A 27451-nucleotide genomic window follows, 5' to 3' on the forward strand; every position below is an offset into this window, starting at 1 on the left:
CGGCTCCCGGTGCTCAAGGCCTTGGCGGCCCTTCGGGCGCGGTCGGCAAAGTTGCTGACGCCCCCACCACGCCCCCTTTGCCCCCGCCCACCGCCAACTCCCCGCCCCCCACGCTCCCCCCGCGCCCCCACCCCGCTCGCGAGCGCCCGGGTTCGGCCATTTCCGGCGCGGCGCACTTCGGCAAGTTCCGCCGGCGCTGGTCGGAAATGGCTGCCAGCCTGCAGGGGGAGCTGAGGATCCGGCGCGGCCTGGAAGGCGGGCTGCAGGCGGCGAGAGCGGCTTTTGGGAACCCGAGTCTCGCGCAGGCGGCGGTGGCGGCTCGTCCCTGAACTGGAAGCCGGTAGGACTCCTGGCGGCGGCGGGAGCCCGGAGCAGCCGGGGCGGCAGCCCGGAAGGGGCTCGTGGTAGGGATCCCGGGGCCGGCCGCGTCCGGGGCCGGCCGCTTTGGGGCCGCGGGAGCCGGCGAGAGGCTGCTGCCCGGTGCGGCGGGGGCGTGCAGCCTCGGAGTAGGCCTTCTCAGACGTCTCGGGAGAGGACTTCCAGAGCCTTAGCCACCAGCGAGGGGGGTGGGTAAGGGGTAACGGGCCCCCTCGGGGTTTTTGGGGGTGTCTAAACGCGACCACCCCACCCCCAGACGCCCCCTATAGTCCCAGTTTCCTCGCACCCACCTCCACCCCTTTTTCTAAAGGCTCGGCCTCAGCTGTGCAGCCCTCTCCCCTCCTTTCCCCGCTGTTTGTCCAGCTGTTTGTGCAGAGCATCTTCGGTCCACGAAGGGGCCTCCCGAACTGCCCCCCTCCCCTTTTCTGCGTGCACACACTCCCAGGTCTGCTTTCTGCTGCATTCAGACACAGCCGCCAGCAGCTGCTCTTCCTCTGGCTCTTTTCACCAGGCTCACATCCTTTCATGAGGAGCCCATAGTCAGAATAGCCACTTCCTGCCCAAGGGTCCAGGTGCTGCTGTTCTGTGCTTCTGGGGCCCTGGGGCCCAGGCTCTGAAGCGATGGGCCCAGCGCTGCTTGGGCAGGAGAGGGGCTGCGGAGTGCGCGTCTACACGGCTGAAATCTTAGCCGAGTTATTCGGATTACCCGGCACGGTTCAGTGCGAATCCGGAACCCTATGGAGACCGGGCAGGGCTGCCAGACTGCAGAGAGGCTGTTTCTCTTCTCCACGTTGAGCCAGTGGTTCAGAACCTTTTTAGGTTTTGGTGGCTCTCAAAAGACTTGAATTTGATGGACTCCTCCCCCCTCTTTTCTTTTCAGAAATTCTAAGGGGCTTCATCAAGTCCTCTCAGTTCCGCTCCTTTGGAGGAGGAGAGGCAGAACACATGTCCAGTTTTTTTCCCCATATGTGGCTTATCTAAGAGGTCTCCTTATATTACTTCTCCTCGCTTTCTTTCTCCAATTTAGGTAGCTTCATTTTTGAAGGCTGGGCTCCCCATGTTTTCTTTCGTTTTTAAAAAAATCTGTGCATTGTAGTCGCGGAGACGGCCTTTCCCCCCGTTTTGCTCAGCCAGTGTCTCGCACTCTCGTTCAGTTATTCTAACTGTATTGAGTGCCTGGGATCGTAACCTGGGTGGTCCTGATAGTCTTGAGTGGAGCTCAGCCTTCTCAGCAACTTTTACCGGGGAGACTTTTAAATATTTCAGGGTGAAAGAAGACCCATGTTCTTAAACTCATACTTGGTGTGTTAAAAATACCTTTTCCTGTGGGAATTTCCTGATCTGCTTGTGAGGAGTGGTTAGTACTCATAAACATTGATATGAGGGAAACTGGCCTCAGTGCTTTCCGGAAGAGGATTCGAATCGTGGATCTTCAGAATACTTGAAACACGGTTTATATAATACTTGAAGAGATGGCCCCTGCTCTCCGGGGGGCATACCTCCTGGACAAAAAGATTGCCGAGCTTGCGTCTTCAGGTCCCCACGCCTCACTTTACTAAGGGGAAGAAAACCTGCTTAGCGTGTGTAGTTGGAATCTTTTTATGATGAGGCCTCAGAGTTTTAACCCGTGAATACAAAGAATTGAAGCAAACAGGTTTGAGAGAAATGAGTCAGGGGTAAAGTGAAGCCTGAGAAGTGGACTTCCAGCGGGTGAAGGGGGGAGATTCAAAGGATGGCTTGACGCCATCAGAAGAATGTATGGGGGTTAGACAGGGGCCTGCCCTTTCCCTCAGGGCTTTAGGCTAGCTGTTGAATGAAAACTCACTGAAGGGTGGTGCAGGAGTGAGGCCTTGGCTGCGTGGGCTGTGTGTTGTGTGTGTGTGTGTGTCCCTAACTGAGCCAAGACTGGTAGATGGTCCCGTGGGGGAGGGTTGGAGATACTGCCTGAAGCAGAAGGAGATTCAGGTATTAGGAGAAAAATGAAGATCCCTGCGGATCTGCTGTTGGTAGAGACTTGAATGTCTTTGCATATAATTACTTCAGAGTGAGGCAGGGGATATGAACCTTTCATAAAGTCGTAAAACTGTGCACTAGTTTCTGCTGGATATTAAGTTTAGCTTAGAAAACTTCGGTTCACATATTTATCTTCATTTTGGTTTTTTCCTCTTAATTTTCGGCAGCTGTTTCTTTTGAGAACCGGTGATGATAGGGTAACTAAGAGGAAAGAAAGGATTTTTCATCTATTTGTAGGTTCCTTGAAGTAGTGGAGCTCAAGCAGACGGAGTTCGAGAACTCAAGAGAGACGGGGAGGCTCACCTCTAAGCGTGATCTTTTCCTGCTTGAACCAGTTCCACACTCCTTCTACACCTGGAGTTTTTCAGATCTCGTTGGTGATATTACTAGGTGGAAAAGAAGCAGTCTTAAAAATTTTATCATCTTGGGCATTTAAGAGGAAAATGAAGACCCCATTCAGTGACATATTTACCTCCTCTGCTCTTAGGTCATGATGTTTAGTGTAGGATTTTGCTCACGTGTACCAAAATGACCCATTAAAATCGCAGGGATGGAGCCATAGGGAAGTTGAACTATGTCCCAGCGTTCTGTGGTTTGTAACCTGGGAGTACTTTTATAGAAAAGTAGGCAAACTTTTTCTGTTAACAGACAAATAGTGAGTATTTTAGGCTTTGCAACTATTCAGCTCTGCTGTTGTAGACTGAAAACAACATATATTGATACATAGTACATATATACAGTATGTACATACAATAATACACACGTGCAATCCATAACTGAATGAGCAAGGCTGTATTCTAATGTAACTCTATTTACGAAACAGGCAGCTGGCTGTAGTTTGCCAATGCCTGCCTTAGAGTATCGCCCCTTCACACACATGTTGCTACTTTTGTGTATTTCTCCGTTTGACTGTGCCCAATGCCTTGTAGACTGATCAGTGTTATTAATGATTAACCCCCTGGATGTTTGCTTTGTTGACTGTTTATCTTCTCCTCTTATATTGTCATCATTTTAACCGTCTCCTCCAACTTCCTTTTAAACCCCTTTTCAACAAATATTTGGTACTCTGAGTGAGGAATTTAAAAAAATGAATTAGATTTGGAATATGCCCTTAGCCTGTATAGTAAGAGAGATAAGACATACATAAATACATTATGATGGAAGATTACAATAATGTCTTAAATTACTATAGTTCTTGGCGATCATATCATACTTTCATATATTTTTTTTCTCACATAGATTTTGATCTTTATAGTAACTCTGAGAGGTAAGAGGCTAAATGTTACAGTATTCCTTTTTTTGAGGGAGGAGGAAGGTAGGAAAGAAAACTGAGGCTTGGGGGGGTTTAGTTATTTGACCAGATGTAGTAAGAGGCAGCATTCTTGAATTGGCTGATAACATTTACTGACCTGTCCCTCTTTGAATACTTACAGTGATGTGCACCTCCCTGGGCAGCCCATTCTAATTTGCAGACTAGTTTTTAGGACGCTTTTCCTTATTGAGCTGCAGTTTGCCTTTCTGTGAGTGTCACCTTTTAGGGCTGTGTAGAACAAGTCTATTCCTTTTCCCTCTGACAGTTCTGCAGATGTTGGAAGACAGCCATCACGTTTCCCAAGACACGAGTTGCAAATTAGTGTGCATGGATCAAGTGAGGCCTGTGCGCATACCATTTGACCACCCAACTTACACAGAGACTTACATTGGGAGCCAGCTTTTAGAAATGCAGAGATTTCACATAAAAATCTCTTTTTCTGGCTTTTCTTGAGAAAAAATTATAGGCTTTGGTGCTGTAGAGCTCACATTTCTGATGGTAGTAATCTCCCGTAGATGCTAGATATGCTCTCCATTTTGCTAAGGTCTCTGCTGGCCGCCGCGGTTCATTTACTTCACTCTCAGGGCCTCTGTGGTCGTTGAGGTTCCCATCCTTTTCCTAGGTCTTCGACTCCACAGGCTGTGCATCCCCATTTCCTTCAGCTGTTTCTTATTTGACAGCTTCAAACCCCCTCACCAATTTCTTAGTCCTCGTCCCTGCATTCACTTTGTTAATGTCCCTCTTAAAGTGTGGCACTCAGCACAGTGTACAGTATTCAGTATACAGTGTCAGAGTGCAGAGTGGGGTAACTTTTATCCTTTTGTTTTTGACACTATACTTTGTTTAAAAAAAACCCAGGAAAAACAGGTGATAGTCATATATTCTTGATTCACTGAAATTATAGTCAACTAAAATCACAACTCTGTGTGTGTGTGTGCGTGTGTGCTGTTATTAAGCTAAATCACTTCCCTGTAGTTTTGGGATCTAAGTGCTGAACTCTGCCTTTATCTCTTTTAAATGTTATCTGCTTAGATATTCCAGACTGGTAAAATCTTTTTTTTTTTTTTTTTTTTTCCGGTACACGGGCCTCTCACTGTTGTGGCCTCTCCCGCTGTGGAGCACAGGCTCCGGACGCGCAGGCTCAGCGGCCATGGCTCACGGGCCCAGCTGCTCCGCGGCATGTGGGATCTTCCCGGACCGGGGCACGAACCCGTGTCCCCTGCATCGGCAGGCGGACTCTCAACCACTGCGCCACCAGGGAAGCCCCTAAAATCTTTTTGTATCCTGGGTTTTTTCCAACCTTGACTTACTCTTCCCAGCCTGACCTCCTTTATTTCTGAAGTGGAGTGGTAAAGTATAAAGGCATTGTGGCTTAAAATGGAGAAGATAGTTGGTGAGGACTCCAAATTATTATTATCGGATTCAGTGGAAAATTAAGGGGGGCCTTAAAAGAAAGCATTATGCTTGAAATTTTGGAGGTGAAACAAAAGGAGGTCTTGGGGATAGCCTTGAGTTTATTTGTTGGTAATATTTCCCTCCCCCCCCCCCCAGTAAACAGTATGTATGTGCTTTTTGTGTGCAAGGCAGTTTTAAGTCAGCGGGGTCCTAGGATCTCAAAGGATCTTTGAGGTCATATAGTCTACCCTTTAGTTTATGAGTTTAAAAAGGATAAGAAACACATGAGTCAAGAAAGACAGGAATTATGGGGCTTCCCTGGTGGCGCAGTGGTTGGGAGTCCGCCTGCCGATGCAGGGGACACGGGTTCGTGCCCCGGTCCGGGAGGATCCCACATGCCGCGGAGTGGCTGGGCCCGTGAGCCATGGCCGCTGAGCCTGTGCGTCTGGAGCCTGTGCTCCGCAACGGGAGAGGCCACAACAGTGAGAGGCCCGCGTACCTCCCCCCACAAAAAAAAAGAAAAAAAGACAGGAATTATGAAGTTAGGGGGCCTGATGAATCAGAAAGATGGTAGTAATGATAAAGGTATGACGGAATCGGAGTCTCAAGTTGAATTCACCCATGCAGGTTGAAGTTGGATGCCTGAGTCATAAAGCTGATTTTTACGTATTGCTTAGCAAACTTCTACTTGAGTTTTCTGTCTCATTTAGGGAGACTAGAGCACTAATGATATCAATTGTATGCCTCCATAGCATAAGGTGAAAATCTTATTTTCTTGAGGAATGGAAACCCTTAGAGAAGTTAGTTTACGCTCTAGGCACTTGCACATCAAGTTGACTGTTCCAGAAAGATTCTTCAGGAAAATCTATCTGAAGATCTTATTTAAAAAAACCTGTTTTAAAAAACAAAAACAAAAAAACCTGTTTTTACACCTCCTCCTTCCATACAGTGGAATCTGTATTTTTCACATATTGTGAACATTTTCCCATTTGATTTAAAATGATTGAAAAGCTTATTGACAGAGAGATAACATATTAATGACAGAGTGATAATCATATTAATGACATGGATTTATCATACTTAATATTTAACCTTCCTCCTAATCTTGGACATTTAATTTATAATTTTTTTTGCTATTGTAAAGAACGCTTGGTGATTACATTTTTATATCAATAATACAAATCTTTGTTCACATAGAATGCATTCCTAGAAAGTGAAATTGCTGAGTCAAAGATATGAATATTTTAAATTGTTACAGATGGCAAGTTTACATTCCTACTAATACAACGTAAGAGTACCTGTCACTGTAGCTGCCAGCGGAGTACAGAGATGTACTGTACTTTATTATACTAAATGGTTTACTTTGTAATGTGGATATTCTTGATATTAAATCTTTTTTCTCATTCATGATTCTTTCTTAAGAATAATTTCTGGAAGTGGAATTGTAGGGTCAAAGTGAAGGCACCATTTCAGGGCTTTTATTGCTTAAGGCCAAACTGTGCTCCAGAAAGGAGTGTGGGTTCTCCTTCCCAGCACCGGAGTATGGGAATGTACCCTCGTTAGTACCAGATACTGTAATTTTACTGTTCTTTGCTGATTTATAGGTGGAAAATGTCACTGTGTCTTGTTTTACATGTACACTTCTTTGATTGCTGGGATGATTAAACATTTAAAAATGTTTAGCATTTGGGCCCTTTCTTTTTGTGTAGCTTCCTGCTTATTTCCTTTGACCACGATTGTATTGCTTTTACTTCTGTGAAAGTAATGCTGTGTTGTAAATGCTTCCACCAATCTTTTCACTGAATCTCAACTTAAAAAAAATATATATGTAGAAGCCTTTGATTCTTATATAGTCAGATTTGTTGAACTTTTATGGGTTCCACTTCTGCCTAGATTCCTGTAAAAGTGGCTGTAGTTCGCTTGTGGTGAAATTACATTTATGTTTTCCTTTTGTTCTTTTTGTGGTTTCATTTATTATAATTACCTCTTGGATCCATCTGGGACTTATTTTGGGATTTGGTTTGTCATGCAGGCATTCAACTTTATTTTTTTCTAAAAAGCTAATTGTCACATTATTTATGGAAAAGTCTAATGTGGTGTACTTCGAAGTGAGTGCAACAAGATAATATTTTTCTTAATTATGAAACAATACATGCTTCTTGTAAATGAACAAAGCCAAAATGAGTCTTTTAAGTAACCAAATAGTAAACACGTGGGTAGCAGGGTGCAGGTCGGACACCTGGATTTGGATCTGGGCTCCTCACCTTATTGCTGTATGGCCTTAAGTAGGTTACCTAACCTTGGGATTCACACTTATTTTTCTGCAAAGTAGAAAAAACAAGCCTACCCCCAAGATGGTTGATGTGAGGATGAAATGAGAAAGTATATGTAAAGTGTGTTATCTAGAGTGCATTGTAAATATATATATATATATATAGTTATAACAAGTGAAAGGTCTACCCCCCATGTCTTCCAAAAGTCTGTGATGTAGTCTGTAGACTTCCTGCATGAATAAGGTACATTGCTCTTTGACTTCCTTAGTTGTCTATAATTACACTGTTTCAGATGTCATCAATCTGAATGAGGATTGTCATCAGTTCTTTGTTAGACCAATACTTTTGAGTTTATTGAGTTGTGTGCTCTGCATTAAAATCACCTGGGAGCTTTGTCAAACTGCGGGAGCTTGGGCCCCATGCTTGGGAATTCTGGTTCAGTTAATGTTTGGTGGGCCTGGGTTTATCATGTGAAAACATTCTTGGCTGAGTTGTGCATCTGATTTGTAACCCTAGTTAAAAACTGACTTGTGAGACAATGTGATTTTGATTTGTGGGTTGTTATCAAACTGGTGGGAAGGGAAACAGATACAGGAATTGGCATAATTTTCCAATTGAGGACTTATGCTGGGAGTTGAGACTTTTGGGTTCAGGTTTATTGCTGACTAAATGCAGCAATATTGTGACCTGGGTTAATCAAGAATGTTAGTTTGCTTGTTAATATCTATACACAGTTGAGCAGCGGAATTAACGCTTATTACTTACTGGTGAGCTCCTTTTGTGTCTGCTAGGGGCATCTGTAGGGCACCTTTGGACTTAGAAATCTGTTCTTGAGCGCAAGCAATACTTGTTTTTCCTTTTTTTTCAAAGCCCTGTAATAAGGGTGGCTCAACTCTGTGGTTCTTTGTGATTGTATCATAATCTTGACTGGTAACTCAGTAAGTATGTCAATGCACAACCAGTTTTTCTCACCTGATTTTGGTTTTATGTATGTATGTATGTATGTATGTATGTATGTATGTATATGTATGTAGCTAGCCTAGCTAGTTAGTGGTATGTGGGCCTCTCACCGCCGCGGCCTCTCCTGCTGCGGAGCACAGTCTCCGGACGCGCAGGCTCAGCAGCCATGGCTCACGGGCCCAGCCGCTCCGCGGCACGTGGGATCTTCCCAGACCGGGGCATGAACCCGTGTCCACTGCATCGGCAGGCGGACTCTCAACCACTGCGCCACCAGGGAAGCCCCTGATTTTGGTTTTTAATTGTTGACAACTTTTTATTTCCGTTGTTTTACACCCAGGTTAAATTATCCAGTAAATAAACTGCGGTGGTTGTATTGTGAAAAACACGACCTCGCTCTCCTGTAACTTGTGAATTGCCTACATTCAGTTTTTACAAGTCATTTTTTAACAACATTTAGCTTCCCTGGAAAGTGCCTTTTGTTATTTTGAACCATAGAAGAGAGAAGTCAGAGTCTTAATAGTAGTGCTAGTATTGGGAAATTTATTTTAGTTTGTTTAATTTGTTTAGCTTTTTAACATCCTGATTTTTGAACTAGGTACTAGGTAACAGGCTGTTTGTCATGCCTGTGCTTATCAGGAAATCATGTTCTTTGGGGTTGTTATAGTATTTAAAAATCTCTGAAATATTGCTTTCAACAACCTTATTGAAATGATTTTCTGTACAGAACTATCTTTATCTAGTTTGAAAGGCTTGTGGCAATGGCAGTAATAGCAGCAATGTACAGACGGTTCTGTAGAACCTGCTCCTGGGTTGTAATAGGATTCTGCCTTCTTGATGGGCTCATTTAGTACTACCGGCACAGATGCACAGGTAGGTCATTCACTCTGAGTATATTGTTTTCTTGTTTTGTTTAGCAGATAAACAAATATGAATATAAGGTTGACTTTAGGTTTGGAATAGTATTACCATGTGTTTTAATTATAACTCATTATCTGTGGTTACAGTACAGCTGTAGTAATATGGATAATTTAAAATGAATTTATGCATGATGTGCCTGTGCTCTGTGTTCCCTGAGTTAACATCACAGGCAGTTTATCATAATGGTTAAGACATAGAGAGTGTGGGCCTTAGAGTAACTGAGTTGAATCCAAGTTTTACTCAATATGGATGCCCCTGGGCAAGTTACCTAAGCTCTGTGTTTTGGTTTCCTCGTGTATAAAGTGGGAATAATAGTAATACCTACTTCATAGGATTCTTGTGAAGATAAAGTGTGTGAAGGAATACAGTAGGTCTAACCTGGCACACAGTAAACATTCAATAGATGTTAGCTGTTATTATAGTTATTTAATATATTAAAGTCAGTTGAAGGTTTCATTTGGGAACATCTGGAAGGTGTCTAGCTTCTCTGCTTCTTGCTCCGTTCTCCCTCATACGCTTCGGATGCAATGCACAACAGCAGCCCAAGTGGAACCAGCTATTTATTCCCTACTTTCTTCCCTTCTGTTTTCTGTCTCTCTTCCATTGAGTGTTTTACTTTAGTTCAGTTTATTTATTTATTTTTTAATGAGGAAGATTATACAACTTTGTTGAAAGGCATTAAAGAAGACCTAAATAAACAGTGATATGCCATATCCATGATAGGAAGTTTCAATATCAGAGTGTTTTAGTTTTACAAGAAGAAAAGTCGAGGCAGTAGGATGGTTATTATATCAACAAACTCTTGAAAGCAAGGTCCTCATTGCTGGGAATGTTCCCACGGATGACCGAAGAGTTCACCGTGGTGATAAGGAGTGTGAGCAGAGAAGGCGCTCAAAGAGGAGGCGATGGTAGAGATGGTAGAGGGCATGGGTGTGTTGAGGTGTAGGAGGGAGGAGATGAAGGGGCAAGACAAGCATATGCAGAACTCCGGATGAGAACTCTTAAGCCCCAGATGACTTCTCAGCTTACCTTCTGGATTTTTGACTTGAATTACTTACCATTCCAGCTTTCCAAGAACATAGCTGGTTTCAAGCCCTCAAGTGAGTGGCTAACATATGAAGCATTCTACTTTCCATTTATCAGCAAAAAAATTTTGATTAGGGAAAGAGTGAAAAGTAGGGCCTCGGCCGTGATCTGAAGGATAAATCTCTGTGCACAAGTACTTCGAACTTTTTTTCCCTCTTTGCTGGGAGAAGACACTTACTAACATAACCTCCTTATACTCAGAGGAGATGTACCCTTGCTGCCATTGGAACATTGAGGTGTAGATGTCTGTGTTGCTGGCCATTGGAAAAGAGATATCAGAAGGGAGATCAAGGTTAGAGAGGTAAATTTGAGAATCACCCAATCAGGGGGTGCTAATTGAAGCTATTGGCAAGCTCCAGTAAATGAAGATAAAGAGAGAAGAGGACAAGGGACAAACCCCTGAGGAACAACTGTATTTAAGGAGTGGCAAAAGGAACCAGAGAATGAGCTGTTGTGGTGGAGAACCAGGAGATCGGATGAGTAAATTATACAAAATACAAATTAACTTAATATGAGACATTGGGGCAGGGATGAGGATGACCGAACTATTTGATAGAAATAAAGGTGTGAATAAATGGAGAGAATGAATGTTCTTGCTTCTGGATAAGATTAACTATATAAAATAACTCTTCCCTACTTAAGTGCAATATAATTTAATTCTTTTTATATATTACTGAATTCTGTTCACTAATATTTGTTCAGTGTTTTTTTGTCTATATTCATGAGAGAGATTTATCTGTAGTTTTCTTTTTTGGTGCTCTCTTTGGTTTGGGTATCAGGGTTGGTAAAATGGACCGGGAATCTCCCCCCTGCCCCCCCGGAAGAGACTGTGTAGAATAGGTATTGATATTTTAAACACGTAGTAGAATTCTCCAGTGAAAGCCTTTGGGGCTGGACATTTCTTTTTGGGGAGTTTTAAAATTACAAAGTCGATTTATTTAATAGTTATAGGACTAATTATCTGTTTCCTATTGGGTGAGTTGTGGTGTTTGTGTTTTTTGAGGCATTGGTTCATTTCATCTGAGTTGTCCAATTTATGTGTGTTGAGTTGTTTATAGTCTTCCTTTGTTGTCCGTTTGATGCCTGCAGGGACTGTAGTGATATCCCCTGTTTCATTCCCCATGTTGGTAATTTGTATCTCTTTCTTTGTCAGTCTTGAGCAGGTTTGTCAAAATTGTTGACAAACCTCTTGGTTTTACTGATTTTTCTCTTTTGTTTTTATGTTTTTTGTTTCATTGATTTCTGCTCTTTATTCTTTCTTTCCTTCTGCTTACTTTGGGTTTATTTTGTTCTTTTTCTAGGTTCTTGACGTAGGAGCTTAGGATATTGATTTGAGACGTTCCCTCTTTTCTAATGTAAGCATTTCATGCATAAATGTTCCTCTCAGCACAGCTTTAGCTGTGTCCCATAGATTTTTAATTTAATCTATCATATTTTATTTAATCCTCACAATAACCCTGGAGGTAAGTAGGAATTTTCAGTATCACTTTAAGGAGGAAATTGTGTAACATTCTTAAATTCTCAAAGTTGAGTCCTGAGCCAGAGAGTCTTAATTGCAAGTCCAGATGGCCTTCAAGCCTCCTCCTAGCTGTGAAATTCTCTCTCTTTATTTTACGGTGTTTCATTTTCCTTGAACCAAGACTGTATAGGCTCTAAATCTCAAACTTGATTGAAAATGAAAATGTAAACTAAGACTTTCATCTAGTATTGTTATTTATTGAGCAGTGACCTGGAACCCAGAACTATGTGATATTTTGCAGAGGGATTTCAAAAGAGGTCAGAAAAATAGTTTCATTCTACAAGGAGTTTTTAAGTCCAGCTGGAGAGAAACAAATTGCTTAAATGAAACTAATGAACAGTTGATCAAATTCTGAATCCTCTAATACTGAATACAGTGGGAATTTAGAGAGTTCAGAAATCAAGTGTAGTTAGAGAAAACTATATGGAAGAGGTGGGACTCTAAAATGGCCCCAGAGAATAAGTGGGATAGGTGGAAAAGAGGAAGAATGCTGTTCCAAGTGTCCAGTGAGTCTGTTGGGCAAGTGAGATGGAGAAGGTTGGAGAAAGAGCACAACCTGAGCCAGCTCGTTCTTTGTGTAGGGTTGAGCTTGAAAGATTCACTGCACGTACGTGGAATACTTGAAGTAGGGCATGTAGGTAGAGCCATCCTTGATTATAGAGGATCGTGGAAGTTCAGCAGAAGAGTGATTATGGGCAGCAGACTAATGTAAAAAAAAAAAAGAAAAGAGAAAACATTTAGAGATGGAAAAGTTGGCAAAACACATGAACTGAGAGTGCATGAAAAGAGAAGTACAGATACTCAATGAGCAAAAATTGTTCGACCTCCAATAATAAGGGGTAAATTAAAACGATAGAATGACATGTTATCAAACTGTCTTTTTTAAAAAAAAGGCATTCGGTTGGATTAATTAGGTTAATTAATGCTTAACTGCAGCAGCCGACTCTGAAATCTTAGTGGCCTAACATAACAGAAGTTTATTTCTCACTCTTCACAATTCAGTTGACGCTCTTCCGTGGCTCCTCTCCAGTGGTGACTCGAGTCTGGGTTGCTTTTATCTTGCCACTTCATAGTTTTAGAGTTTTTTGCTTTCAGTCTCTCGAGTGGTGGGGGGAAGAAGAATCCATGGCTATTCTTAACTGCCTTGTACTGGAAAGGATACCTTACTTCTACTCACATTCCCTTTGGCAAGAACTAGTCTTAACGGCTGCAGCCAAACTGTAAGGCAGAGTGGGAAATGTAGGAGAGCAAGTACATTCTCGTGGAGTAATAACCATTTCTGTCACACCATTATTGGCGAACGGATGCCCTCTGTATTGTTGGTGGGAGGATAAATGGTCATCTTTCTCGTAGACAGTAATTTTTAAAATGGTAAGATATTCTTGCTCTGACCTATGTTGAAATTTTCTTTCTAAGGAAATGACTGTGGATGTGTGCAAAGATAGCTACAAAAATAGTTGTTATAGCTTTGATTATAGTGAAAAATTGGAAACAAATGTCTAACAAAAGGGGACTGGTTAAATAAATTATGGTCTTGCTGTATTCAGTTATTGATGATCATGTAGTATAGCGTCTAATGATGTGGGGCATTACACTGTTCTTGTTATAAGTGGAAGAAATCAGATTACAAAAAAGAACATATATCCCATTTTTGTAAGCATGTGTGTTCATGCATAGACAAAAGACTGGAGGCGATCTCTGGTTTTGGCAAAATAGAAGACTAGATCAATATAAAACCCCCCTGCTACAAAATGCATATTTCACTCTCAAGAAAGATAAATCCTTATTAAAATAAAAAAGCAGGGTGGGGGCAGGGGAGGTTGGGGATTGAAAAAGCATCTGATGAGCAGTCTGAGGCTATAGCCCCTTAGGGTGTTTTCCAGTTTTAGTAACTTGCATTTTAGTTTCCACAAAGATAAGAGAAAGAACCTTGCGCCTGTGAGTGTTAAACTGAGACACCAGATAAGAGTATGGATCTTCAAAGGGTTGAACATTCACTAAAGGAGTGGATAGAGTAGGAAAAAAATCTACCTGTGAGCACACCAGAGAGATGTCTCTCTTAGCAAGATCCAGAGCTGGTTGGGGAAGGGAATATTCACTGAGAACTCATGACCATGGATTTCCCTTCATATGAGTTTTGTGTTCAAATTTACAGTACTTGTGGGATCTGGGAGAATCTCCAGACTGAGAATTGACATAAAAAGTGGTGTAAGGCTGATAGTATGACAGAGGTATCTGGAAGACAGAAACTGTTCTGGAGGGACGTATCCTCAACCCAGACCACATAGATTTCCCAGAAATAAAGCACAACTAAAAATGAACTCAATACAGAATTATAAAGCATGGGAGGAAACAATCTACTATTCCTCTATGAGCAAGAATCAGCAGACAGAACAAACTAAACACCTGAAGAGAAAGAATAGAAAACGTGAGAAAGAATAGGTGCTATCGTAAAAATCAGACACATTTTTAAAAAGGGTCAATAGAATTTCTGGAAATGTAAAATAGTCATTGAAATTAAAACTCAGTGGGTAGGATACACAACCGCTTTGACACGGAATAGAGAATTAATGAGTTAGATCAGGAGTTGGCACACAATGGCTTGTGGGGTACATCTTGGTTGTGGCTTATTTTTTACAGCCTGCATGGAAAGAATGGTTTTTACATTTTTGAAGGGTTGTTTAAAAAAAGAGACAAATGAAAATATTCTACATAGACTGTATGTGGCTCCCAAAACCTAATATATTTACTCTCTGGCTCTTTACTGAAAACATTTCCTGAGCCCTCAGCTGGAGAGACCTGAGGAAATTTCCAGATGATAGCACAAAGGACAAAAGAGAAAATATAGAAGAAAGGTTTAAAGACGTGGAGTGTGAAACGAGGAGGTCTGACGTATGTCTCGTCATCTAACAGGAGTTCAAAAAGGAGAGAATGAGTGACAGGCACTATACCGATAGATAACCAACAAACTAAACAAACTAAGACTAGACAAACAAAAAAAGCAAACCGATAATGACTGAGACTTTTCTGGTTTGATGAAAGACACACATCTTAAGAACCAGAAAGTTTGATGAGTGCTGAGCGTCCCCCACCCCCCAGATTACACATGTAGACACATGCAGAATTCCAAAGGTGAAAAGATCTTAACTATAGCCAGAATGAAAACTCAGGTTATCCACAAGGCACAACAATTAGACCGACATCTCATATCTCAACAGCAATAATAGAATCCAGAGGATTCTTCAGTGTTGGTGGAAAAGAATTATTAACCTAGAATGGTATATCCAGCTAGATCATTATTCAGGATTTGGGGTGAAATAAAGTGTTTTCACAAGAAAACAGAGTTTACCACCAACAGACTCTCACTAGAGGCACTACCTCAGAAAAAAGGAAACAACCAGAGGGAAGGAATGAAATGCAAAAAGGAATGGAATTCTGAATAGGGAAATTGGTGAATATGTGGGTGAATCTAAACAAGCATGAATTGCATTAATGATAATAAGGGCTAACATTAAGAGTGTAAAAACAAGATGGAGCTAAAATATCAGTCAATATTGACGTACAAGTCAAGAGAGGTCATCATAGGTAAAGATCTTTTATTAAAAAGAGGGATAAAATATTAGAGATAACGTTAAATTTTCAATTTAAGTCATAAATTGAATATATAACTGCCAGACTGGTAGAGGGTTTAAAAAAAAAAAAACTGACAGAAAAGTATGCCATCTCTTGGGAAAGTTGTGTTTACTTCATTGTTTATAGTTCTTCTAAACAGTGTCCAGCACACAATAAAAAATCATAAGGGGCTTCTCTGGTGGCGCAGTGGTTGAGAGTCCGCCTGCCGATGCAGGGGACGCGGGTTCGTGCCCCGGTCCGGGAAGATCCCACATGCCATGGAGCGGCTGGGCCCGTGAGCCATGGCCACTGAGCCTGCGCGTCCGGAGCCTGTGCTCCACAACGGGAGAGGGCACAACAGTGAGAGGCCCGCGTACCACCAAAAAAAAAAAAAAATCATAAGATTACAAAGAAATGGGTAAATATGACCTACAGTCAAGAGAAAAATAGAATAAAATCCACAGGTGCCCCAGATGTTGGAATTAGATAAGAAATTTAATTCTCATAAATATGCTAAAGAAAATGGAGGAAAAGATGGAAAAATTAATAGATGAAGAATTTCAATAGAGAAATGGGATCTCTAAAAAAGAACTTAATGGACATTCTTGAACTGAAAAATATAATTCCTGAAATTAAGAATTTATTGGATGGAATTAACCTTCAACTAGAAATAGAAGAAGAATGGTTTAGTGAACTCAAAGACAGGTCAGTTGAAATTATTCAAGCTAAAGCATTATTAGATGAAATAAAAAAGATTGATTTAGAGTAATGCACAGGATAAACTGATGGGGAATGTGAGATTAGGCGTAATGGTTTGTTATGGTCCAGTATTAGGTTGAAGGCAGTTGTATAAAAGGAAGGGATAAATGCAAACATTATTGTAAATTATTATTATTATAAATACATCATTACCATAATTATTATTATTACAAAAAAGAATGGATGCAGTTTGGCAGATCTAAAAATAACTCCAGGACTTGTAGCTAATAAATAGATTACTATATGCGAGATACTGTACAGGGTATTTTTTACTCACTGCTGTATCTCTGATTTTTATAACAATCCTGAACATGAGTGTTCTCTTTTACTTAAGAAAAAAATGCAGCTCAGAGTGGTTAAGTGACCATCTAATAACTTACAAAGCTGGGGTTTGATCCAGGTCTGGCTAGCTCTGAGGTCTATACTCCTTGCTGTATATCACATTGTTTCTAGTTTGTAAGACTAGAAGAGTGTAATATCATGGGCAGAACTGAAAGTTATTGGAAAGAGGGAATATTTCAAATCATGTAATGGCCATAGTGTATCCTAGGGGAGGTATCCTTTAGGGAGCTGGAAATACTGGTCTACTAGTATTTTGGGGGTACTTTGGGGGTTGACGCCATTTCAGCAAATGGATTCAGTACCAGATTATGTCAAAAGCCTTGGGGAGCACTTTCTATATGAGGTAGGAGGACGACTGGATGCCAGCAAAGCAGAAAGGGACAATACATAAATGAAAAGGTATTATGAAGGAAATCAGTAGATCAGTGCCAGAAAGTGTCAGGGGGTAAGAAAGGCTACCTTAAACAGGAATATCAAGAAATTAAGATCTGAAGGATGAGAAGGAGTCAACCAGAGAAGAGCCTGGGGAAGAGCATTCGAGACTAAAAGATCAGCAAGTATAAAGCTTCTGAAGCAGTTAAGAGCTTGGCTGGTTGAAGAATCGCAAGGAGGCCAGTGTAGCTAAAGCTGAACGAGCAAGTATGGCAGTGACGTCATATGCGATTAGCTTGGTGGTCGGGGAGCTAGTTATGAAGTGCCTGGCCGTGTAGCGGGAAAGCACTGAAAATTTTTAAGGAAAGGAGATCCCTGGTCTAACTCATGTTTTAAGAAGATGATTCTGATTGCTGTGCGTAGAATGCATCGTAGGGGGCAGGCTGACAAGTTGGGCATTCAGCGCTGTGGCAGATGACAAAATGAATGAGATTGCTCCTTATCAGCGTTTCAGGTGACATTTATTTCTGGATCCTAATACCTTCGTTGTCATTTTCCAGAGAATGACCGAAGAGGTTCTAAGCATTTTCTTTTTCTTTTGTGCTTGCAGTAACTTAATTAGCTGTTTAGGAAAGAAAGTTCATGCTTTTGGGCACTGATGACACTTTTGCCTAATTTCAGTAAAAGAGATGGAACTTGATGGGGATAAATTTTTTTGAGTCATTGTTGAATTACTGGTTTCCATTAGAACGTTTGTTTCTGTTCCCAGTTCTGTTCACTGTAGGTTGGTAGCACTAGCTATATTAGATTAAGTATCGTCAGTCTCCAAATAACTTTTAAAAAACATTTTGTTTAGACTCTGTATAATTTATTTTTGAGTTTTTAATATGAGAAATGTTAAACATATATAAAAGCAGACATGCATGTATCCCCATAATTCAGTGTCAACAGCAATTCGCTCATGGCTAATCTTGTTTCACTGATATCCCAGAATACTCCTCACCACCCTCATCCTGTTTATTTTTAAGCAAATTCCAGGGAAATCCTCTATAAATATCTCAGTATATACTTCTAAAAGGTAAGGATTTTTCTACGTTTTAGCATTTTGGTTTATCCCCTCTTAGAGCTCATAAAGAAGTAACCATATAGCTGGGTGGTTTGCCTTTGAGAATGCCGATTTATGCTTGTCCCAGTGTATTTATTAATAGGACCCCTTTTCACTTAAAACAGTGCCTCCATTTGAGCAATAAATTCTATGCTCACCTTATATACATAAGAGAAACCTTTTCATAGTAGACAGTAAATAGATCCTTTAATAGCACCTTCAGTATTGGGTATTTTTCTAATAGCATGTCACTTCTCTGTTTTCTATCAGGAGAGCAAGCCCCGGAGTTCACTATTTCCAGAAATTGTATACTGAAGTGTAATGCTACATGAGTCAGAGAAAGGAAAGGACCCTGAGCCATATGGTAAGAAGGGAATGAATCAGCTGAGTTGCCTGGATTATGCCTTCTTTTTTTCCTCCACTCCATTCTTTTTTTTGCGGCACGCGGGCCTCTCACTGTTGTGGCCTCTCCCGTTGCGGAGCACAGGCTCCCGATGCGCAGGCTCAGCGGCCATGGCTCACGGGCCCGGCTGCTCCGCGGCATGTGGGATCTTCCCGGACCGGGGCACGAACCCGTGTCCCCTGCATCGGCAGGCGGACTCTCAACCACTGCGCCACCAGGGAAGCCCTCCATTCTATCTTTGTTACGATTTGATCGTAAGTGCAGAGAACGTTTTTTTGAAACCAAAAAGAGAGATTTTAACATTTGAATTAAAAGGATAATGCTTTAGAAACTTTGACCTACATTCTTGGGGATATTTGGTCAGCTGTTAATTATCAAGTTTAGATCAAATTTATGCTTTTCCATGATTGATTATTTTTTGGTTTATGTTGTCCTTATCTCGTGGTTTCCTTATTCAAAGCTTTTAGTAACATTGTCATCACTTTTTATTTAAAGGGAGAGAAGACGCTAGCAAACATTTAATAGTTATATATCCTTAACAAAGGTAGAAGCTAGAGAGAGTGACTGAGCATCCAAAAAGTACTACTTACTTCACACTGCCTTGTGGTAGTATCCTTGCTATTTGTTAATGTCTTTTTAGGCTAAAGGAAGTTCCATGAGGTCGAGGATTACTTTACATCCTAGATTTGCCCACAGTTATACTTAGCATGTCTTAGACATGGAAGGAGTATAGTAAATACTTTTTTGGGGGAATGAATGAAGGAAATTGGGGGTATTCTTTGGCACAGAACGTTATGAATTCACTTCTAGATGTATTGAATTTAGGGTGAAAGCAAGTGAAAAGCTTTTGTCACCTGTGATAGTAAAGTTTGGTACGAGAATAGGACTGGGAATGCTGGTTCAAGGTTTTTTAGCCTGAAGTACCCTCACACCCTCTGTCCTTTATTTTCATAGCAACACAATATATGTTGTTATCTCCGTACACTTATCTCCATTTTGGGAGATTAGAAACCTGGGGCGTAAGGTCTGACAGCAAATCTCTTCCAAGGATAAGAAATAATGCCCCTCATTTCTAAGTATAGTGTTCTTTCTGAAAGACCAAGTTACTATTTATATTTTAAGGAGGAGCACATGATGGGTGCTAACTAGATAAATGAGAAGCAAACTGGAAAATACATTTTATCTCTGAATTGCTGCACCCATTGCTGGGTAAAGATCAAGAGAGTTCTCGTCAGCTTTTTTCAACTCTGAATATAACAAATGGAGCTTCTCACAGAGGTGTTTGTTTGTTTGTTTGTTTGTTTTCCAATAGTTCAAAAGGCAACTTTCATGTCAGGAATGAACATAGGTAGGAGGGTGCTTCTCTTTGTCTAATGATGATGCCTAAGTCTAGACTAACAAATTGTTGTGAACATTTTTGCCCTCTGTTGAATGTAGCTGGTAATCATTTTATACGGCTCTAATGCCACTCTATAGCCAATTAAATAGGAAGAAGGTGTGTGTGTGTAAACACTGAAACTGATTTTGGACACTTACCTTATCCATCTCTTACTAACCACAAGTAAAATATCCATACCAAACAAAACCTACATTGGACTTAAAATGTTATGTGAGACACACACCAGTGATCAACCATTGTTCCATCTTAGAAGATTTAAGCATTTTCCAGAAAGTTAACAGGGGGAGAGCAGGCTTGTTGAACATAATGTCTTCAAGACTGACGTGCTTCTCTTTCCTTTGCAGGCCTGATTGTTGGCAATGACACTGTTGAGAGGCTGGCATTTATTTCTGTTCTAACCAGCTACTTTATAACTTTGAATAGTAACTATGCATATATGTTGGTCAGCAAAACCAAGGAACGAGAGCTATGGCAGTTGACAAAGTCAAGCTGATTCCTGGGTATCTTTCCTGGGTTCCACCATCAGGGGCCTCTTCCCTTCCATCTCATCAACAATGTGGTACCTTTTACTATTTGATAAAGATTAAGGACCTGTTCTTTGGTCAACAATCAGAACTTAAAATCTGCTGGAGTAGGGTCAGAGACCATTTCAGTCACAGTTGAGGAAAATGAAATTTCCGTTCTATTTGGTGCCTTGTCCAGGGAGCGCACTAACTCTTTCGGAAACACGGGGGTGAGAGGAGGTTGCGTCTCGTCTGACAGCGACTCGTGGTTATGGCGAGTGACCCAACGTGACCCGCAGGGGCAGGAGCCACAGAGGAACTCACGACGGGCTACACCATGTTGCGGAATGGGGGCGTGGGCAACGGAGGTCAGACCTGCGTGCTGCGGTGGTCCAACCGCATCCGGCTCACGTGGCTCAGCTTCACGCTGTTCATCATCCTGGTGTTCTTCCCCCTAATCGCCCACTATTACCTCACCACCCTGGACGAAGCGGATGAGGCAGGCAAGCGGATCTTTGGCCCACGGGCTGGTAACGAGCTCTGCGAGGTGAAGCACGTGCTGGATCTCTGCCGCATTCGAGAGTCCGTAAGTGAAGAGCTGTTGCAGCTGGAAGCCAAGCGGCAAGAGCTGAACAGTGAAATCGCCAAGCTGAACCTGAAGATCGAGGCCTGTAAGAAAAGCATTGAGAATGCCAAGCAGGACCTGCTTCAGCTCAAGAATGTCATCAGCCAGACCGAGCACTCTTACAAAGAGCTGATGGCCCAAAACCAGCCCAAACTCTCTCTGCCCATCCGACTCCTCCCAGAGAAGGACGATACCGGCCTCCCTCCCCCAAAGGCCCTGTGGACCTGCCGGCTGCACAACTGTTTTGATTATTCTCGTTGCCCTCTCACCTCTGGTTTCCCGGTCTATGTTTATGACAGTGACCAGTTTGCCTTTGGCAGCTACCTGGATCCCTTGGTCAAGCAGGCTTTTCAGGCCACAGTACGAGCCAACGTTTATGTTACGGAAAATGCAGATATTGCCTGCCTTTATGTGATCCTAGTGGGGGAAATGCAGGAGCCGGGAGTGCTGCGGCCTGCTGACCTGGAGAAGCAGCTGTACTCCCTACCACACTGGCGGACAGACGGACACAACCACGTCATCATCAATCTGTCTCGGAAGTCGGACACCCAGAATTTACTGTACAATGTCAGTACGGGCCGGGCCATGGTGGCCCAGTCCACCTTCTATGCTGCCCAGTACCGGCCCGGCTTTGACTTGGTGGTGTCGCCGCTAGTCCATGCCATGTCAGAGCCCAACTTCATGGACATCCCACCACAGGTGCCGGTGAAGCGGAAATATCTCTTCACCTTCCAGGGTGAGAAGATCGAGTCGCTGAGATCCAGCCTTCAGGAGGCCCGCTCCTTTGAGGAGGAGATGGAGGGTGACCCTCCAGCCGACTACGATGATCGTATCATCGCCACCCTCAAGGCAGTGCAGGACAGCAAACTAGATCAGGTCCTGGTAGAATTCACCTGCAAAAACCAGCCTAAACCCAGTCTGCCTACTGAGTGGGCGCTGTGTGGGGAGCGGGAAGACCGCTTAGAGTTACTGAAGCTCTCCACCTTTGCCCTCATTATCACTCCCGGGGACCCTCGCTTGGTTATTTCCTCTGGCTGTGCCACACGGCTCTTCGAAGCCCTGGAGGTCGGTGCTGTCCCAGTTGTGCTGGGGGAGCACGTGCAGCTTCCTTACCAGGACGTGCTGCAGTGGAGCGAGGCCGCCCTGCTGGTGCCCAAGCCGCGCGTGACCGAGGTCCACTTCCTACTACGGAGCCTCTCGGACAGCGACCTCCTGGCCATGAGGCGGCAAGGCCGCTTCCTTTGGGAGACTTACTTCTCCACTGCGGACAGTATTTTCAGTACCGTGCTGGCTGTGATTAGGACTCGCATCCAGATCCCAGCCGCTCCCATCCGGGAAGAGGCGGCGGCCGAGATCCCCCATCGCTCAGGCAAGGCAGCCGGCACCGACCCCAACATGGCCGACAATGGGGACTTGGACCTGGGGCCCGTGGAGACGGAGCCTCCCTACGCCTCCCCCAAGTACCTCCGCAACTTCACCTTGACCGTCACGGACTTCTATCGCAGCTGGAACTCTGCGCCAGGACCTTTCCATCTTTTCCCCCACACACCGTTTGACCCTGTGCTGCCCTCAGAGGCCAAATTCTTGGGCTCCGGGACTGGCTTTCGGCCTATCGGTGGCGGGGCCGGGGGCTCCGGCAAGGAGTTCCAGGCCTCGCTGGGCGGCAACGTGCCGCGGGAGCAGTTCACGGTGGTGATGCTGACCTACGAGCGGGAGGAGGTGCTCATGAACTCGCTCGAGAGGCTGAACGGCCTCCCTTACCTGAACAAGGTCGTGGTGGTGTGGAATTCTCCCAGGCTGCCCTCAGAGGACCTCCTGTGGCCTGACATTGGCGTCCCCATCATGGTAATAGAAGCATGAGCCTTTGGTTTTACTGCATGAGAGAGGAATTCATTCTTAATCTCTTTTCCATAAACGTGCTTTTTTTTTTTTTTTTTAAACCTATACAGATTCTTTCCCCATGAAATTTTCTCCTTGCTTCTATTTCATTCCTTTCAGGCCTTGCCAGTTCCCTCTCTGCTACTTACTTCAGAAATCTCCGAAGACGCTCCAGTACCGAAACTGGCCCCGTGAAGTTTTACAAAACCCTGTCATTGACCTCGTGGACTTATTCTGTGTCATCACAAAGATGTTGATAATGAGAATGATGATGAAAAGCTAACATTTAAGAAGCACTCATAGTCTAGGCACTATAATTTAGCATTTGTGGAACTTATGTAATGAACTAGTATGGTTTCTTCATTTTAAGTCTGTGGAAACTGCGGCTTAGAGAGGTTAATTATTTTGCCCAAGGTCATGATTAGCAATCATGGAAGAGCTGAGTCTTAGTGTGTCTGATTCCAGAAGCGCTGGTTTTAATCACCCCCCAAAGGATTTAGGAAGGAGACCTGTTTCATTTCACAGGATCGGATACAAGTCCTCTGGGAGACTGGCTTCGGGGTTTGATATTTTTGGAGCTGGAGGTCCTGAACCTTTTCTGTAGTCGCTTGCAGGTTCTTTCTCATTCTTTACTCCATCTGTTATGGTTAGGATGCTGTATTTTACAGGAAAAATAATAGCCAAATATGCAGGGTAGAGCTTTAGTTCTGAGTACTTTGTTTATCCACATTCTGATGTAAACTTGTCAGTCTAGAGGGAGATGACCCATTTCTCTTAAATGTGAGGCCTTAGAGCAAATCTTAAGCCAACTGGCAACTACTTACCCTGCAGCTTAGGTACTTTCCAGAAAAAGGTAGCAGAGAAGGGCAAAGGTCTGATGGGCCATCTTGCTAGAAGCTTGCTTAAGAAAATTAGTGTAATATTTAGGAAGAATTTGCCTAGAAGAGGAATGTTCAGGCTACACCAGTTTTTAAAAAATTTATTTCATTAAGGAACTAATTCATGTGAAATATTTTCTAAGCAGCATCATGGTATAATGGAAAAGTATGCATTTTGGAGTGATATAGACCTGGGATTAAGTAGTCATTTTGTCATCTTTGGTAAGTTAATTAACTCCTTTGACTTCAGGATTAAAGAGGAATCTAAGATAGTACAAGTAAGGGATCTAGAAAGGTGCCCCAAAATTATTTGATTCCTACTTATTCCTTCCTGTCAAAGGAGATGGAGGGCAGCATGGATGTTCTGCTTCTGTTAAGGACTCACTTCACTGATGAAGGCTTCTTGTATCTGCTGTATAATTTCCCTTGTGTCATAACTGTTACCACTTTCTCTTCTCTTGTACAAATCTTTGTTTTAAATTTTCTTTCTTAGGAATCCTGCTACTCTCTTACTACTGCTGCTAATCTTTTCTTGTATTTTACTTAATTGAATTTATAACCTGAGGCTATTCAAAGATTGTAGGGTTCTACAAACTTTTTTTTTTTTTTTTTTTTTTTTTTTTTTTTTTGCGGTACGCGGGCCTCTCACTGCTGTGGCCTCTCCCGCTGTGGAGCACAGGCTCCGGACGTGCAGGCTCAGCGGCCATGGCTCACGGGCCCAGCCGCTCCATGGCACGTGGGTTCTTCCCGGACCGGGGCACGAACCCGTGTCCCCTGCATCGGCAGGCGGACTCTCAACCACTGCGCCACCAGGGAAGCCCTCTACAAACTTTTGATCCCAGAATTTATCGTGTATATTAAGAAAGTGCTGAACGGGGAGATTTTTTTTTATTGACGTCTTCTCAAATACATTTCACTTATTTTCTTAGTTACAACTTTTTGAATGTCATTGAAATTTTTTAAAAAAATTGTTCTGTGAAAGGTAGATGCTGCTCAAATAGAATAATAAAGCAGCCTTTGTTTTCCGTTTTCCTGAGTTTTCTTTGAATTTGATAGGGATGTAGAGAAGCTGATGCCACCACAGTTAACAGCGACTGAAATTCGTCCGAGAACTTACCAGAACTAATCCTTCCTTTTAACTCTGGTGGGAAATAAGTAGTCCTCTTTGATTACTGGGTAGCTCATTGCAACAATACAATGCCTAGTCAGAAAATGCCAGAGACTTTCCAAATGGGGGGCTGTTTTTGAATAGCTTGTTCTTATACACATTTTTTTCAGGTTCTTCTGAAAAAGAAAAAACGCTTTCAAGCTGGACAGTTTCACTCCATTCTCTAAATATTTGGACTGTTTTCTATTTAAGAGAGGCAGTTTTTTTGGGGCAGCAGTTGAATTGTCAACCTCTTGGGCATAGAGTCAACACTACCCAGGTATCAGGGCTACAGGGGACTGGCAGCTCTCCCCTGTGGGAGAATGGCACTGTTATGAAGCATCTCAGAGTGGATTGTCCACCGAGGGTGAAGACGTGACCTATCCATTATGTTACAGTTAACAGGTCTTTGGAAAGTTAGCAGCAGAGTGGTTCCCAGGCAGTCTGTCCGATTCCAGTCCTTCAGGGAAAATGATTTGAAATGAGCATTTTGGCTAAAAGAGTCAACCCAGGAACCTACATGCCATTTCTGAAAATCCTGGGCAGTTTGTGCTTCTCTTCTGCTCAGGGTGCCAGCTGTTTGTGGAAGGAAAGAGGGGGTTGTCTTGGGGGTACCTGCTGGGGTGAATATGTTAAAATCCCTCATTCTTTTCTATTACTTACATAACAAAGGGGAAGCTACCTCGGGTCTGGCTTAGAGTAAATGTGATCTTCAGGGCCACCCTCCTGCCCCAAATGCTTTTTTATGTAAAGAGAATTTCAGTTCACATGGGGTAGGGCCTGGGCGTGGTGACAGCACTGCCCCCAGGGAGTTGGGGTATGTGCCACCAGCTGCAGGGGTCTCTCACCTGAATGGTGTGGCACGGCTGCTCTCTCGCCGTCTCTTGCCTCTGAATAGTCGAATCAGGTTCCTTAGCTCCTGGAGCAGAAGACATGAATGTTTAATGGAAGTCAGATGGAGGGTAGCGTTGTGCCGGGAGTTTTTTTTTTTTTTTTTTTTTTTGTGGTACGCGGGACTGTCACCGCCGTGGCCTCTCCCGTTGCGGAGCACAGGCTCCGGACGCGCAGGCTCAGCGGCCACGGCTCACGGGCCCAGCCACTCCGCGGCATGTGGGATCTTCCCGGACCGGGGCACGAACCCGCGTCCCCTGCATCGGCAGGCGGACTCCCAACCACTGCGCCACCAGGGAAGCCCATGTGCCGGGAGTTTTGAAGGCTGTCTTTTGAAAAACTCCCTACTAGGTGGGGAGGCCACCACTTTCATGCATCTTAAAGATTTTCCCTTGTTTCCAGGCCTCCATTCTTTGAAATGATATGTCAGTGATTTCTCAAATGTTTGTTTCCCTGTATGTAATGTGTTATTTTTCTCTGGCTGCTTTCAAGACTTTTTCTTTAAATTTGGTTTTCAGCAGTTTGACTGTGATATGCCTCTGCATGGTTTTCTTTGACTTGTGTTTTGATTGGGGTTCACTAAGCCTCTTGAGTCTAGTAATGTATGTTTTTTTAAATCATATTTCGGGGAATTTTTATTCAGTATTTGTTCAGATATTTTTCTGTCCCATTCCTGCCTTCCTTTTCTTGGGGACTCCGTTCTATGTATATTAGACATTTTGATGTTGTCCCACAGTCTTCAGTGGCTCTGTTCATTTTTTAAAAATCTTTTTTATCTTTGACAATTTCTGTTGATCTGTCATCAAGTTTACTGACTTGTGTCTACACTGCTCTTAAGCTCATTGAGTCAGTTTTAAATTTCAGATACTATATTTTCCAGTTCCAGAATTTCCATGTTTTTAAGAATAACAGTTTGTTTCTCTGCTGAGATTTCCTGTTTTGTTTTTGTTTTTTTCCCATTCTGAGTATGCTTTCCTTCATTGAGCACAGTTACGATAGCTACTTTAACATCTTAGTCTGCTAATTCCAACATATGGGTCATTTGAGTATTTGCTGTAATTGAGTTTCTTTTTTCCTGAGGACTGGGTCTTATTTTTCTGATTCTTTGTGCATCACATCCAACAGTTTTGTATTAAACATTGTGAATGTTCTGAAGACTGTGGATTTTGTTTTATTTCTCTGAAAAGTGTTGAGATTTTAGTTTTAGCAGGCAGTTAATTTGGTTGGACTCAGACTGCACGTTCTCTCTCGAGTGGCAACGCAAATGTTAGTTCAGCCCTTTTGTTTTTAGGTGGTCTGCTTGCAAACAGCGCCAAGCATGCATGGTTCAGGGGTGGCCCGGAGACTGGGCAGTTTATACACAGTACATGGAGCTCCCCCTATCTGGCTCTCTCCATGCCGGAATCTCCTTTCTTCCAGGGGCTGTGGTTGCCCCAGACTCTTTTCCTCATTCTTCAGGCCAGAAAGACTTGGGTGTTGTATGCGAGTTTAAGCTGTCTTGCATGGTACCGACTTCGGCGTCCTCTCAGGGCAAAAGCAACGGTGAGTCTCCCCGTGTCAGTAATTCCTTCCTACATTTCAGCTCGCCTTCACAATTTGTTGCCTTCTGCTCCCTATCTAGTGCTTTCAGGTAATGCTTTTTTGGTATTTTTGTCCAGAGTTTACGTTACCGTCTACAGGAGG

General features: G+C 42.9%; 1 protein-coding gene across 2 annotated transcripts in view; it reads left to right on the forward strand.

Moving 5' to 3' along the window:
* The first annotated feature begins 252 nt into the window (after positions 1 to 252).
* Positions 253 to 27451, forward strand: part of EXTL3 (exostosin like glycosyltransferase 3) — a 65408-nt gene continuing 38209 nt past the window's right edge. Inside the window, exons 1-2 of one of the 2 annotated variants that reach the window (XM_081237004.1) lie at positions 253 to 340; positions 20191 to 22819. In XM_081237004.1, the coding sequence (XP_081093130.1) occupies positions 20687 to 22819 (2133 nt within the window). In that variant the 5' untranslated portion in view covers positions 253 to 340; positions 20191 to 20686. Of the gene's footprint in view, positions 341 to 18320; positions 18409 to 20190; positions 22820 to 27451 lie in introns of those variants that run through there. The other variant, XM_081237003.1, reaches the window with a different exon arrangement.

Source organism: Mesoplodon bidens (genome assembly GCF_964165515.1).
Source record: "Mesoplodon bidens genome assembly, chromosome: 6".
Classification (NCBI taxonomy): Eukaryota; Metazoa; Chordata; class Mammalia; order Artiodactyla; family Ziphiidae; genus Mesoplodon; species Mesoplodon bidens.